Here is a 16,306-nt window from a genome sequence, read left to right on the forward strand (position 1 = left end):
CTTGGTGATTTGGACCACTAGCGTTTTCCTGGTGAGCCTTGCAACAAAACTGTAAGTCTGAAGAATTCCCTAAATAGGATCGGCCTTTTAACATTCTAATGGCTCTGTGGAGGCCAGCAAATGACAGAGCTACTTCCCCTACCTCTAAAAGGGGTGTCCAGTCACTAGTTTGGGGGCGTTGGGGGTGGTGCTCTTGTGATTTGCACCAGGACAACAACTCTGCTAACTCTACATAAGGCCCTAAGTCTAGCTTACTCTTTAAACAAATGTGATCAAACCCAGAAGGTTTGCTACATAGTTCACTAATTATTTCTTTCACTTGTGTAATGGCAGCAGAGTGCCTTGAGCGTGTCGCAGTTGTGTGTTGCATCTCAATGCCATCCGTTAATAAATATTTTTGAATACTATGAATTCTATCAGTTGAAATGGTGCTTGGCGACACAATCCGTGTCCAACGATAATTATGATGTTTTTTCACAGGATGGCGAATTCTCAATTTCAATTCTAGCTGTGTGGAAGCTGAGGGATCTCGGTGTTGATGTGACCAAAATCTGCTCAGCTCCTTTCTGGAATCCAGATCTTCCTACTGATCTGAAACCAATTTGCAAGAACAATGATGCAGCAACTGTCTTTACAAGGCTAGGTAAGTTGCTACCATCTGATTTTTTTATTGTGGTGACTTGCAATAACTCATTTAATTTTTCCCCCCAAGTCCCACTACTTTTCACTGTTAAATTAGGAGTGAAGTTGAAAAAAAACGAAAGTTTTATTTGTGTATCTTACTGACTTTCATGCAAAACGAATATGTAGAAAAGGGCCCTGACACATATTCCATAAAGTAATAGTATAGCGACACAGTCTAGGGGATGTACTTCAGTACCACTAGGGGACAACATTTTCCCTTCTTATTTTTTCGTATCCATGGGTCATAATTAGGGCTCCCGGTTTTCCGTTTTTACGGATTTTTACATATAAATACAGACGGAAAACAAGTTTTCCTTTATCTGTATTTATATATAAAAACGGGAAAATACTACTACTTTGCGGGAAAATACTACTACATTTTTCTGTGCTGCCATCTGGTGTCTCCCACTTCTTAGAGGGTTGAGGGGTGACAGCTTTCCAGACACGCAGCTGCCAGGGGCACATGAGTGCTTCACACGTCTTTGAAATACCATTTACTTGTTAATGCGGCTTAAGTACACACAGCTCTGACCACGTACCTCTTAGGGACACTGGCCACCTTTTTTCTACCCCCTAAGCTGGCAGCAGTCTGATGACAAAGTGTGAGGCGCTTGGGCCCCACCCCTGTCAGTGGGTAGTTATTGCCACCTTTGGCAGTACAAAGCTTACTAGTATTACACGATTAGCACTGATTGATGCCAGCGGCGCTGGCTCCACTCATGGTGACTCCTGTGCGCAGCGGCGCCCCGCAGTGCACTCTTACTCCCAACCCCCGGGCTCTCTCCACCCCTTGCAAAGGATACAGAACAATGGGGCAGAACGCGGTGAGGCCTCCGCTCGCGCACGCAGGTGGCTGTTTCCTCTCAGCTACGATTAAGTGGACGTGTTCTTTGACGGTTTTGGGGGCATACTTACTAAAGGTTTTATCTTTCATGTTTTTGTAGCCCTCGACCGAGAATTTGCTGCATCGAATGCCAAAGATTGGTGCCTGTGCCAAACAAATACATTTTTTCATTTAATAACTTCCACCAGCTGGGCATTTCTCAGTACTGTCAAACGAACAATTTGTTAAAACGTCATATGTTGAAGACCAGTTAAATCAACAGACACATGAACATGACAGGTGCTGCAAAGAAAGCGAGTATGCGGACATTTTCTGCAGATGGAAAAGGTTCTGCAGGGTTACTGAAACGGATGACAACTCTGTGCGTTCGTCTTATTAGGAGCGTAGACGGAGCGTATTTACCATACTAAATGTAACATTGACATAAGTCACCCTGATATCCTTCTGCATATGCCTGTTTTACAACATAATCGTTTTTTTGCTTAAAGGGCAGTTTCGCACGCTGGCTTTAGGGGGGTGTCTCTGTCTGTCTGTGTCTGTGTGTGTGTGTGTTTGTGTGTGTGTCTGGTGTCTCCCTCCCCTTAGAGGGTTGAGAGGTGACAGCTTCCCAGACACGCAGCTGCCAGCCGCACCCGAGTACTTTACACGTCTTTGAAATACCATTTACTTGTTAATGGGGCTTGGTTGTTATTTCTCACCCCTTTTAGAGCCCCCGAAAGAGTCAGATTGGAGCCTGTATTCACACCATTGTCGTGTGAGTTGCGGCTCTTGCACCATGCTGTGAGCACTGAGCTGCACTGCTGCTGGCTGTGCACTGCTGGGCATCATGAGAGGGGAGGGGTGTGTGGGAATGCAGGCAGCAGACCGGGCTATGAGCTGGGAGGGAACTCGAAACATGAGTGTTGTGGGTGAATACATATTCACTTCTGACACATAGAAGCAGGCGTCTGGCGCACTGCGGCCCTCTTAAACTCAGGTTGGACATCCTGCGTTATGGAGACAGCACTTCTAATAGCACCATTTAGGTGTTTCTTGTCGCACCCTACATCATTCAGCCTTCCATTCAAACCATGGCCCCCCTTGCTCAACACTATAAACACTCCCCCCCATAAAATTATCCAGAGTGTGGCCCCCACCATGCACTCGCCCCAACTCAATGGCACCGCCTCCCATTCCATCCATCCCCACTTTCAACCCCAGGTCTTCACCTTGTTCTTTGTTGTGTCAGTTTTTCTGGCTTCCTACTTCAAGCGCTCACTTAAAAAAACAAGCATTTGCAATGCAAAAGGTCTCGCATTTACTTGAGTTTGAGCTATTGGCATTGCAAATGACAATGCCTTTTATTGATGTTTTGGTTTTTAAAACAGATAAATAAAAGGCATTGTCATTTACAATGCCAATAGCTTAAACTAGCGTAAATGTGAGACCGATTGCATTACATATGCTTGTTCTCTTCTGCACACACAAAACATCAATCCTTATAATGATGGCCAGGGACAGCTTTAGCGCTGGTGGGGCTCAATTGGGTTGCAGTTGAAGGCAGTGTGCCTGTACAGTGATCAATGGTGAGTGATGATTGTATGTGCTGAGTGCTGTCCAAAATAATGTGTTCAGGCCCAGGATGTTGGGAAAACATTAGCCTATGTTATCTCATGTTCTGGGTCTGCAACAACTAGTTCTAGATCCAACTCTTGTAGCTGGACGCACACTTAACCCCATGTCTATCTGCAGCCTGCTGGCTTGTGGTGTCCCTTTTTCATTGTGATCGTAGTGTGTTGAGTTTGTTGCCATTTAGTATGTTGTTCCCTCGGCTATAGTGTCCGTGTTTTTGGGGACTGAAATAAATGTGGAAAAATACTAGCTGTAGCTTCATCTTTTGCTTGTGGCAAAAATAAATGCGGATAAATACAGAAAAAATGCCCAAAAAATAAATATGGATAAATACAGACGGAAATGGCAAAAAAATAAATACCATAAAACCGGGAGCCCTAGTCATAATATTGCTTTTGCTTTATTCTAATCACTAAGCAGAGCTTCCCTCGTTTGGATTCCAGTTAGACATCTTGCCCCTAAAGATGTCTACCAGAGCTAGACTAATCTCAGCATACCTCTATCAGGTCACTTTTCTCACAGGATGTATCTCACCTCGGCTATGGCTTGAACCAAGAAACCCAACGAGGTGTCTGCAGCAAACAAGTATGGTGGATTGTTTCTTTCACAGGGAGAGTGGCCCACACTTAATAGTCTGTTTTGTATTTTGAGATGTGCCTAGCTTCCCAAAATAAATTAAACTTGACATATTGCACTTGCACTGGACATACAGTTTTTTTAAATTAGTGTTATTACAATTTGTTTTACTAGGCCCTGGCAGCTGATAGATGCTACTGGCCAATCACTTCCCTTTCCATACTTCATGTGCACTTATTGAATTCAATTCAATTCAAAGAATCTTTTTCCGAATTTTTTCAATTCATAAAAGTACATTTCATAGTGCATATTCCATAAAATACTATTATCCATTAAAATACAATTAAAAAACAGGTTAGATTACAATTTAAACATTTTCCATCATTTTGCGTGCTCCAACAGCAATTTTTAAAAAGGTACCGATACGACAAATTATTTCTTCATTATCTAAATTTAACAGTGGCTGATAGGATTGTTCCAAAGCAATGGGTCTATGTTTTTAAAAAAACGGAATTAATAACCATTTTGTGTATTTCACATAAAATTTACAACAAAAGAGAAAGTGCAGGTCATTTTGTGTGCTTTACTCATCACAAGGGCAGCTAATTTTAGCTGTACTTTCCTGGTAACCCAAATGGAAGTTTAACAGATATCTCACAGTATCAGCCCTTAGGTGGAATAATAGACTTATTTCCCAACTAGTCAATGATAATGTTAAATACAATGCAAAGGTACATTTAGGCGACTCAATATTCAGGTACCTAGCGACTGTGGTTTTCCCTGATTCGATCGTCAATCTTTTCCGTAAATAAAGTGCTTTTAGTGCTTCTTTCAATTCAGATTTCTTAACATTACTAGCTTCAGTTGGGTTAGAAAAAATATTTCCCATACCTACTTCCTGCAGGCTAGTATACATATATAAAAGCCACGGGATCTTCCTCCCTCTTTCACAATTTAAACAGTCAGTTATTATCTCTTGTGTAAGTTTTGCTGACTGGTTCATCCAAACCGAGTGCCAAAATAAAGCTGGGCGAGTATTAACAAAATCTGAAACAAATTGAAGATTTAGTTCACTATGTGTGATAAAATTAGATGTATAAATTTGGACACTTAACAATTTCCTGCAAAACCTATTCTCTATTTGCTGGATAGTGGTACTTTTCCCAATGCCCCATACTTCTGCCCCGTAGGTCGCTACCGGGACACACAGTAATTTAACATTTTTTACAATCGCTTTAATGGCATCATATCTCTTTGGTCTTGGAATACTTAAAATTGAGTTAGTGGCCTTTGAGAATTTGCCCGTGGCCTAGGCCAAATGCCCAGTCCACGAGCCATTCGCAGCAAAGGCCGCTCCCAAGTATGGAAAATTATGAGTTCCAATAAGTTTTCCTTCTCCAACCTGTATGGAGTTCATCTGCCGCTTGCCTGGCCCACAAGACATTATAAAAGATTTTTTAAAATGTACCCTCAAATCTAGTTTATTCATAAAATCTGTAAAATTTAAAACCAAGGTACGTAGTGAGTTAGGTGTTCGTCCCAGTAGCACTGCATCGTCTGCATACAGGTACAGGTACATGCGTGCTGCATAGCATTACGCGCTTCTTGTATAGCGCTACTATTTTAAAACTCCCTATTCTGATATTTTGGTCAATTTATTCTTTGTATTATCCCCTGTTCTTAACGGGTCATCCTAATGCACCTTACTTGCACTCTAAATTGGATCCCCCACCGCTGTTTGGCGGGCCAGGTTCCTCGGGTGGGATTGGATTTGGGCGCCATATTGAAGTGGTGCACATTCGGCTCAGGGTACATCGTCGAGCGCTCTAGCGCTCTGGCTGAGGCGAGGGACGCCTACTTATAGCTCCCTCAACCGCGCCGCGGATCAGTGCAGCGGGCGCGCCTTCCCTGCGCCTGAGTTGCGCCAGAGTCTGTGCCCGTCAGCGCTAAGGAAGCGCAGGGTGCGGCAGGACTCTATCGTTTCTCCTTTACATGATGACTGCTTCTACTATCAGGTACCAAAGGGAAGACCTGTTGACTATTCGAGACCGTCTTCCTACTTGTTCTTTGCCTCCTGTAGCACCGCTATGCGGCCCTTACCGCTGCACTTGTTGCAGCTGGCTACTGTTCACCCCCTCCCGTATCTGCTCTTTAGAGTTACCATCTCGGCAGAATTGCGTGCCTGGGGTGAGCGCTATTAGTATATGCAACTTAAATATCAGGTCTCTGGTTAAACATCATCTGGAGATCTTTGACCTTCTTACTAATGACTCCCCGGATGTGTTTTTTATGACAGAGACCTGGCTACAGGATGCGGATACTTCCATATTAAATTTAGCTTTTCCCCCTGATTATGCCGTATTTACCCTCAATCACGGCTCGAGAGGGGGCGGAATTGCCATGGCGGTGAAACGCCGTTACCCTTGTGAATGGAAAGACTTAAAGCTTTCGGGATGTGAATGTGCCCGGTTTAAAATTTCATTTAGCCATCACTATACCTTCTCTGGCCTTTTAATATATCGTCCTCCGGGTTGCGATGCTGCCTTTAGGGCCGCTCTCCCGGATGTTATTAGCTTAGAGGCTCTTGGTTGTGCGAATTTTAATGTGCTAGGTGACCTCAATTTGCACTTTGATTGCCCATCTCAGCCCTCCATTCGGAGCTGTTTGGCCGATTTAGAAGCCTTACAGCTTTCACAGAGGGTGACCTTCCCCACCCATCGTGACGGGCATATACTGGATCCTTTTTTCACGAATTTAGAAGAAATAAACATACGCCCTCCTATCCAGCTGATCTGGACTGACCACATGCTGGTTAAAGCAACCATCCCTATGTCTGAATCCCTTTTCATACTCCTGAATAAAACCACCCACACACGACAGTGGAATAAATTAAAGTTAGAAGATTTTTATCTTCTATTGGAGAAGGCACCTTTGTACCCCTTCACTAATGTTAACTGTGGCTATGAATCTTTTTGTGACTGGATCGTTACTGCCCTTGACTCCTTGATTCCCTTCCTCTAAATGTCGGACTAAAGTTCACAGTCCTTGGTATGATGAGACCTTAGCGTCTCTTAAGAGAGACTGTAGGCAGGCTGAAATACGGTGGAGAAAATCCTTTGACCCTGCGCTTAAAATCTGCTATTCGATCCAAACTAAGCTATACCATAGAGCGGTCTGCAGAGCCCGTGCCGCCCATTATGCTCAGGAGTTTCGGAATAGCCCTAACCCCTCTAAACTGATTTTTAAGGTCCTAAAGGACCTTATGACCAAGAGGGCCACCGCTGCTGAAATATGCACAGATCCCCACTGTGAAAGTCTGGCATCTTTCTTTATTGAAAAGGTGCAAGCAATATATCGCACTTTCCCTACCTATCTGCAAAATTCAGACTCAGTTGGCTGCCCTATGAGTGATGATGTGGTCTTGGACCTGTTGGCCCCCCTGTCTGAGGAGGCGTTTGATCTACTGAATCAGAAAATTAAATCAGGCTCCCCTGCGGACCCACTCAAACCTGTTCAGTTCAGGAACATGCAGCCGGCATGTCGTACCCCAGTGCTAGCCCTTATCAACCTGTCGCTGGTCTCAGGGATCGTGCCCACCAGGTGGAAACAGGCGGTAGTCACACCCATTCTAAAGAAGGCTACTCTAGATCCTTTAAAACCCGAGAACTACCGCCCCATTTCACTGCTGCCTTGGGCTACCAAAGTTACCGAAGCCCATGTGAACAGGATCTTGGCTGACCATCTTGCCAAAGCTAACATCTTAGACCCCACTCAAAATGGGTTTTGTGCGGGCCACAGCACGGAGACTGCCTTGCTGTTTATGGTTGAACATCTGCGCTCCGTGCTGGATACTGGTCGGACGGCGGCACTCCTGTTATTAGATCTGAGTGCCGCGTTCGACACAGTTTCACACGGGATCCTTTTGCAGCGGCTTGAGGAAGCGGGAGTTACAGGGTCCGCCTTGTGTTGGTTTCGGTCTTTCCTCTCAGACAGATCATTCCAGGTTGGTATTCCACCCGGCAAATCTACCTCTTACCCGCTGACACCTGGGGTCCCACAGGGATCATCTCTGAGTCCCACTTTATTCAATCTGTACGTTAGACCGCTGGCTGCGGTAGTCAAGCGTTGGGGCCTGACAATGGTCTCGTATGCGGATGACACGCAGCAGGCGGTCACGTTGAGTGGGAACTCTGATGTGGAGGCCCTCAGGTTCTGCGAGGGTATACGTGCCGTGGCCAATTGGATGAATCTGAACTGTCTCCAATTGAATATGAAGAAGACAGAGGTTATGGTAGTGGGAAAGCAGGCAGGACGGTGGAATGACAACTGGTGGCCCTCGGAATTGGGTTTGACCCCTTCTCCTGTAATGGAGATAAAAAATCTTGGGGTCTGGTTGGACCCGACACTCAGTTTCACCTGCCATACCAAGAGAGTGGCAGCCTCTTGCTATGGCATTATTAGGGGCCTTAGACCAATACTTAAATTTTTCGATGCCCCCACCAGACAGTTAGTGGTTCAGGCTTCAGTACTATCCAGGCTAGACTATGCCAGTGCACTGCTGGCCGGAATCAACCAGGCTGAACTTACGCGGCTGCAGCGAGTGCAAAATGCCACAGCCAGAGTGGTGGCGGGTTTGCCTAGGCGGTGTTCGGTTTCTAGAACACTGCAATCGCTCCACTGGCTGCCTGTTGGCCAGAGGATCAAGTTTAAGGTGCTTTGCCTGGCTTTTAAAATCTTAAAAGGTATGGCTCCCCTAATCCTGGCGAACCTTTTGACCCCTTACGTTCCCTCGCGATCCTTGAGATCGATGGGTCAGAACTTATCGGTGGTCCCACATTTTAGGTTGAGTAGAACGGGCGGCCGCTCCTTCCGAGTAGTGGCCGCGAAGTTGTGGAACTCCCTCCCCGCTGAGATTCAGGCACTGGATGATTTACTCCAGTTCAGACGGGCCATTAAAACTTTTCTTTTTGCTTAAAATTCCTGATTGAGTCTCTTTTAATGCTGTGTTGTGTTTGCCTTCTTGGTGCGCCAGGACGCCCCTTTGCTGGGGCAGCTGTGTGCGGTATAAAAACAATTAACATAACATAACATAACAAGAGCAGGTACCGGTTTGCCATTTATTAACGGGACGTCTGGGGTGGATTTTTCAAGGTACTTACTCAGGCTATTAATATAGATTATGAAGAGCAAGGGTGCTAAAACGCACCTCTGCCTAACCCCTCTACCTATATTAATTGTTCCTGATAATTCTCCACCCATACCTATTCTCACTCTGGATTTTGAATCTGTATTTAAAAAGCTAAAAAGTGAACCAGGGCAGTATCCAGACCATACTCCAATAAAATAGACCAAAGTTTGGACCTGTTAACAAAATCAAAAGCTGAAGACAGGTCCATAAACGCTAAATAAATAGGAACCGACCGTGCAATATTATATTTATCAATAATTAGTTTCGAGTTGAGGCATTGTTCAACTGTACCGACCCTATTTCTAAATCCTAGTTGGCATGAAGACAGGATTCCACTATCTTCTATCCATGTAGTAAGCTTATTATAGATAACTCGCCCCAAAATTTTTAGAGAGTTATCTAACAATGAAATAGGCCTGTAATTCATGGGATCAGACCTGTCTCCTTTCTTATGTATGGGGACTATTATACTAGTACCCCAAGTTTCAGGCATTTTGGCTTTAGGAAGACTATTAAAAACATTCACCAGTATAGGAGCCCATAGACCCGGTTGCCATTTAATAAGGTCTATGGGTAGCCCATCTGGGCCAGGGGCTTTATTTCCCAAACTCTGGGCGATAGCTTCTTCCACTTCTCCCAAATTAAAATTTAGGTTATTAGATGCCTCAAAATCGTTTATATCCTCGCTATTCTCACTATTCAGTGAAGAGGCATACATTTTAGAGCATTCCCAAGTTTCGCTGGCGATGGTACAGCTAATTGGGGTAAGTTGTTGACCCATATTTCGGAGTTCTTTAACTGCGGGCCAGAATAATTTACTTAACTTCCCTTCCGCAGTTTCAGCCAGGGACTCCCAACGTTCGCCCAAAATTGTGGCTCTCCGTTTCTCTACAGCTAGTTTGTATATTTTCCTCGCTGCACTCACATTTGTCCTAATTCTGGGAATCTCTGTAAGAACCTTACGTAAATTCCTATTCGCCACAGAGCAGTTATTATCAAACCACCTAGGTTCTTTTGGGCCTAGGCCTACTGGTACAGATAACAAGGTTCTAACTGTAGAGCATATTCTGCTAAAACAGGAAAAAATAACCTGACAATCAGTGGTAGAATCTAAGCAACGGTCTATTGATGTCTGTTCTTCCGTTAACAACGACTTTGTAATTCCAGCTTTATCTATCCCTTTCCATTTTAACCTTAGTTTATCTGTGGTTACACTTATGTCTCTTGCTCCTTGTGTCACACAGCAAACAGGTCGGGGGTCTAACCTCATAGTTACCGTTACTGGATTATGATCCCCAAAGTCTGAAGCTAAAACATCTGTTGCTATTATGCGGTCTGCCATACCAGGGGAGACAAAAATAAAATGAATAATAGAGGTACTAGCTCGACCTCTGTGCGTAGGTACTTGCTGTAGCGAGATCTTCTGACCAGAATCCATAATATTTGTCAGAATATGCTCATCTAACAGACTTTTCAATTCTTGTCCCCTTTGATTTACCGAATCCCCCTTCCATTGTTTTTCTTGCCAATTATTATTTGGTAGCTGGGCATTGAAATCACCACCTAAAATAATTTCAAGTCCTTCACTTTTGCCCCAGCTATCCTCTAAGTTGGAAATAAATTTAGTGAGCACTAGAAAATTCCTGTTTGGGATCGAAGTAAAATCATTATTATAAAAGTTTATCAAAACAAAAGGAGCCTGCCGTGTGTATTCAATAGCTTGTATATTGGTGTTCTCCATGTTAATAATCCTATGTTTCCCCCCAGCCAGAATGCTAAAACCAACAAACAGTCCATTGACTGCGCGGCCAAAATGCGATTTACGAGCCGCCATATTATAACAGTGAAACCCAATAACATTCAAATCATAAGGTGCCCAAGTTTCTTGAAACATTATTATGTCATAACCTGAGATTAGTTCGACCCAGTCTTTGTCCGCCAATCTAGGTTCCAAACCCGCTACGTTCCAACTAAGTATTTTTAAATCACGGCTATTATTTAACTTGACTTCTACTGGTAATGTTAATATTGGTTTACACAATTGCATATGTGGAGCTAGAACTATGCTTTTATTCTTTAATGAGACATCATCTTCTACCAATTGATCTAGGTGTTTCTCCGTTTTGCCCAAATTATGTGATGGAGGGGACTGTAATCTTTCCCTTAGATCTGAGGACAGATATAATTGTTCCCCATTTCCCCCTTCCTTCACTATGTCTAGATGGGAAAGTCAGTCCACTCCCTCCATACCTGCTAAAGCTGCATAGCGGTTATAAACAGGTAGAAAGCCATCAGCCTGGTATCGAGATGGGACCCTAGAATTGGTAATCGGTGCCATTACAGGTCTGGGATAGAAATAAGTCAATTCACAGGGTGTGTTGCCGTTGGTACCATTCTCTAGGGGCCAATTTAAGATATATCTGACTACCCTACGATCTCTAAAATTAATTACAATGATATCGCCCGTTAGATCTTTTTTTTATGTCCCAACCAAGGGACATAGAAAAATTACGTTTAGGATTTCACCGTTTAAATTTGGGGGAAGTGGACGATTTTGTCTAAGCCAAATCATAGCTTTATTTTTTAGCTGATGGTAGTCTTCTCTCTTACCCTCCTCTAGTGATGGGACTCCCGTGAGAACCACAACGAGCGGAACTGCTTCAGGTGGCAGTTCTACTCTATGCCTTTTGGTCTGCATTACCCTGTCAGGGTTTTGAGGGTCTTTCAGATTTTGTACTTTTCCCGAGGGATTGGATTTCCCTCCAGTCTGACCCTCTTTATCCCTGCTTTTGATATTTTGGCGTGGTATTTTGGGAGGCAATGGTTTCAGAGGTTTTGATTTTATTTGACTGTTGGGATTAGCTTCCTTTAGGACAGGAGGATTTGAGGACACTGGTGTAGGCTTTGGTATGTCCTTGGTTACACCTTTGTTTCCCCCAATTATTTGTTCTAGTGTCCCCAACTGAAGTTGAATTTTTTTCAATCTCTCTATTAATGGTAGTGTAAAGGCTCTTAATAAGTGTTCAATACTACCCAGTAGGTCATTACTAGATGCTTTTTTCACTGGGTAATGTAGGGGAGTGATTATGGCAGGTATCGCTGATGTATTTGGGAGAGGATTATTAGGAGTGCCAGACTCAGGTCGAGTATTCTTGCTTTTCTGTTGACCACTTTTCCTCTTTCTCCTCTTTTTTGGTGGGGGGCCTTGTTGTTGGGAGCGCTTGGGAGTTTTAGAGATTTCCCTTTGGACAGTCTTCACTATTGGTGAAATCTCCACTATTGGTGGAGGTATATCTTCTAGAACTTCTGCCTCCGGTGTTAAAAAAGAGGCGGAGACATTAAAGTTCAACTCACTATTTGCATTATTTATATTAAGTGAAGAAGTTCCCTCTCGCAAAAGTAATGGAATACTGTCATTACTAGTACTATCAGGTCCCTCGCTTTCAATATGAATCGTGGTGAGTGGCGAAGTTGCTAACTGTATCAATCCCAAAGATGAGCGTTTATTTTTAATGAGCTCAACAGAGAGGCGTCGCTCAGCTAGGGTGATTTCCTTTTCTTTTTTTTTTTTTTAATTTTTTGAAAACCTTTATTTCACGAAAGCACACAGCTATTCAGCCTGACATCCTGGAGGCAAGGCAGCATAATAGACAGAGCATATTAGTGCAGTTCAGGTATAACAGGAAATTACAGGTTTATTTTATATTTTATAACAGTGAAGAAACGCCAATCGGCGCTAAGACGTGGCAATGGGAGGAGAATACAGCAAGGAGTATAAGGCCAGGAGGAGAAAGAGACCAGCTTTTCAGAAGCACAGAAGAGTAGAGGATGGTAAAGCGGGGGAGAAGAAAGACAGGATTACTCAGATATCGTATACAGTTGGTGTCTTAGGTCACAGTGACAGGTGCTCATCCAGTGAGGCAGGCTCAGGCGGCAAACACACATCACCTCGGTAAGAGTTCCAGGCACCCCACACCCTGTTCCACTTGTTGGGCTTACCCCTGGCAACATAGACAGTCTTCTCCCGGAGCATACACCAGTCCATATTGGCCTTCCACTGCACCACCAAGGGTGCAGTATTGGCCCCCCACTTTTGAGCGATGTCTCTCTTGGCCACCATGTTGCCTAGGGTCACCCACTGAGTTTGGGCTGTGTTGTGATCCGTCGGCTCCCAAATATTAAGGAGGCACCTACGGGCTTCCGCCACAATCCCCACACCCGACACTTCACTCATGACCCTGTGAATCCTCCTCCAGTAGGACGCTATGACGGGACATTCCCAGAGGATGTGCATGAAGGTGGCAAGGGCACCACAGCCTCGACGACATAGGCCGTCGGGCGAGTAACCCATGTGTATTAGGCGGGGGCCAGTAACGTACACCCTGTGCAGGATTTTAAATTGGACCAGACGAAGCTGGGATGAGATGGCCACCTCCTTAGGGGAGGACACTGCACTCTGCTAGTCTTCCTCATCGATCTCTAGGCCATCCGCCACCCACTGGTCACGTAGACCAAGGAGGAGGTCAGTGCGAACATTGATTAATTTTTTATAGGACAGCGAGATTGCACTATCTGGCATATGGCCATCCAGCACTCTGTCCTCCAGCGGTGAGCTTTCGGGGATGTCTTCCCCAGGGGTCATAGCAGAGAGCAAGGCGTGCCTCAGCTGCGCATATCGAAAGAACTCCGAGTCACCCAGCTGGTACTCGGTCTGTAACTGGGGGAAGGTTTTAATAGTCCCTTTGGAAATCACGTCCTCCACCCTGGTGGTGATTTCCTTTTCAATTCCCGAGGAGACCCTTATGACATAATCATCTTGCGTACCTCTATTTACCCCTGAGGATATCCCCTTAGAGACATGTGAAGTCATAATGTGTACAATATAATAGGGCTGGGGTTACACAAACGGAAGAAAGGACAGAAGTCGCAAACAGCTATGTGGCAAGTAATCGATTAGTTGTTTGCTTACTAGTGTGTATCACATATAGTCCTGGTCGTCGAATACAAATCAAGGGGGTTGGTCCAGTCCAGTCTCCTCAGGCCTCTGAGGGCCTAAGAGGGCCCGCCATTTGCCCGGGCTTCGCCCGGCGTACCGCGAGGCGGAGGTCAGTCCGAAATTTAGGCGCCACCTGGCGCGTTCCTGTCCTGCGCAGCTCCCAGCCGCCTGGAATGCTGGGACTAGTAGTCCCTGGGCCCGCTCGCCACACAGCAGCTGCACAGTGAAGGTGTCAGTGCGGCGGCAGAATAGCAAGCACACAGGGAAGGACTGTGAATCTGTGCACGGGAATGGCGGTATAGCGGCAGCTCTGTCCTCACTCCTTGGGCTCCGTAGATAGCTCCCCCTTATTGAATTATATATTTAGTTTTTATATTTTAATTTGATAATAAACATGGGTGTCTTCCGTGACAGAATAGTCAATTAAAAATGTCTGCCGGAGCCATGACAGATGAATTCGCTTCTGTGGCCATCTTGAAATTTGTTTTGTATAATACCAAACCCAATTCAAAATTGCTAGCCATTCGTGTGTATGCAGCTTGAAGCAAGCGCATGAGTGAGTACTGATGCTTACATACGTATGCGATCAGCAAAAAGCATTGGCAAAGCCAACACCTCGCCCGAAAAAGGTTCTACTTGCTTTGCCAATGATTGTATTCATAGAGAAATGCAAGTGCTATAACTTTAGAATCCCTAACCTAAATACAGTGGGCCTCATTTATGAGAAATGACGCATCGCTGCGTGAAAGCAGCGATGCGTCACTTCTCAGTGCACCCTCTTTGCGACATTCCTGATGCGTCATATTTAATGTATGACGTATCATGTCGCAAGGAGTTACAGATACGTCAGTATTTCTGACGTATCTGTAAGCACAAAAGTGACGCATTGCTGGAGTGTGTCACAAAAGTGACACAACTCCAGCAATGTGTCCTTTCACATGGGGCAAGCCCCATGTGAAAGGGCCTGCGTCAGTCTTACGCCTGCTGTGAGGCAGGCGCAAGATTTTGACGCAACGGCGCCCTAAAAGTGATGCAGTGAAATCTCATAGATTTCACTGCGTCACTTCTACGACCCTTCCTTGTGTCAATACGCCCCCCTTGCATACATTATACCTGGCGCAGGTATAATGTGGCGCAGGGGTTTACAAAGTGACGCATCTACCTAGATGCGTCACTTTGTAAATATGGCGCAACAAGGTGTATTTTTTACGCCACTGGTGCGTCACAAAAAGTGACGCACCGGCGGTGTAAAAGTGATGCACAGCCTCATAAATGAGGCCCAGTGAATCCACTAAATGTGCGAGCGTATATTGTCATATCTCTTGTTCAATCATATATAGAGTGTTCACGTCACTCTGAAAGTATGGGTTTGAAACAGGCCCGGATTGGCCGTTGCGGCACCGGGCATTCCCCCGGTGGGGCGCATGGGTGGGGGGCTGGTTTTGGGCCCCTGGGGGCTATTTTTGTTACAAGGCCTTTTTGCAGCATAAACGGCCCTGTAACAAAATCGGCCGAAAACCCGCCCTGGCAAAGAGCTCGGAGGCTGGGGAGGGGGGGAGTGGCCGAGCACTTTGCCAGGGCCGGTTTTGATGTCCAGTCGGCCCTGGTTTGAAGGCAGGTCTCTTTCTGCACTCAAATGCTACCCAGTGGGTGTTCGTACACTATCGGATTCAGAAACAACGAACGACAACGGAAGAGGAGACATTATTTCAAAAAGACGTTTAACTGCCTGAGACTTTTTAGAATAAAAAGAACCACTGACAAGCAACCACGCCGCTCATGACCACATTTCATCATCGATTACAGCTCGCATGTCAATAACATGATAACTTAGCCATTCATACACCGAGCAATGTTTGCTAAGCTTCACACTCTTTGAACTTAAAAGAAGTGTGATCAACAGCTGAGTACAATAAACCCCATTAACAAACTGCTGTAAAAATGTGTTCTTAAGAAAACGTATGCATTTTATATTGAGTACTGCATATTTTTTTACATTGGCCAAGATGAGCATTTAAAAATTGACTGTGTTTCATTTGCAGATTATAAGCAATAATTATACTATTTATTATGACATGTTCAGAAACACAGCGAAGAATGTGGTCCCACATGGATGTGCAAGTCTGTGCCGTGCCTAATTTAAATCTGGGGTATCAGGAGAACAAGGAGAGAGAGGAAGATAAAATAGTCCCTCATACACGGCACAGTGAGGTCCTGATGTCAGGAGTGGAAAAATACTTTGGGCCTCATCTACAAGAAAATAACGCAGCGCAGTGCCGCAAACACTTTAGCTGCTTCCTGCTGCATCCCTGTGCTTCCCCCCTGGTACACAATTGGCTGCTATGAGCCAGCACAGGCATCCTTGCTTCAATTTACAAGGGTGCTGCAGGGATAATTGTTGGATGCC

At 44.9% G+C, this 16,306-nt stretch overlaps 1 protein-coding gene across 1 annotated transcript in view; it reads left to right on the forward strand.

Annotated features, from left to right (window-relative positions):
* LOC147711517 (guanylin-like) overlaps positions 1-16,306 on the forward strand; it is a 119,853-nt gene that overhangs the window by 88,874 nt on the left and 14,673 nt on the right. Inside the window, exon 2 of the mRNA XM_086920202.1 lies at positions 481-643. Within this exon, the coding sequence (XP_086776328.1) occupies positions 481-643 (163 nt within the window). The remainder of the gene's footprint in view (positions 1-480; positions 644-16,306) is intronic.

The sequence above is a fragment of the Lissotriton vulgaris genome, chromosome 5 (genome assembly GCF_964263255.1).
Source record: "Lissotriton vulgaris chromosome 5, aLisVul1.2, whole genome shotgun sequence".
Lineage (NCBI taxonomy): Eukaryota > Metazoa > Chordata > Amphibia > Caudata > Salamandridae > Lissotriton > Lissotriton vulgaris.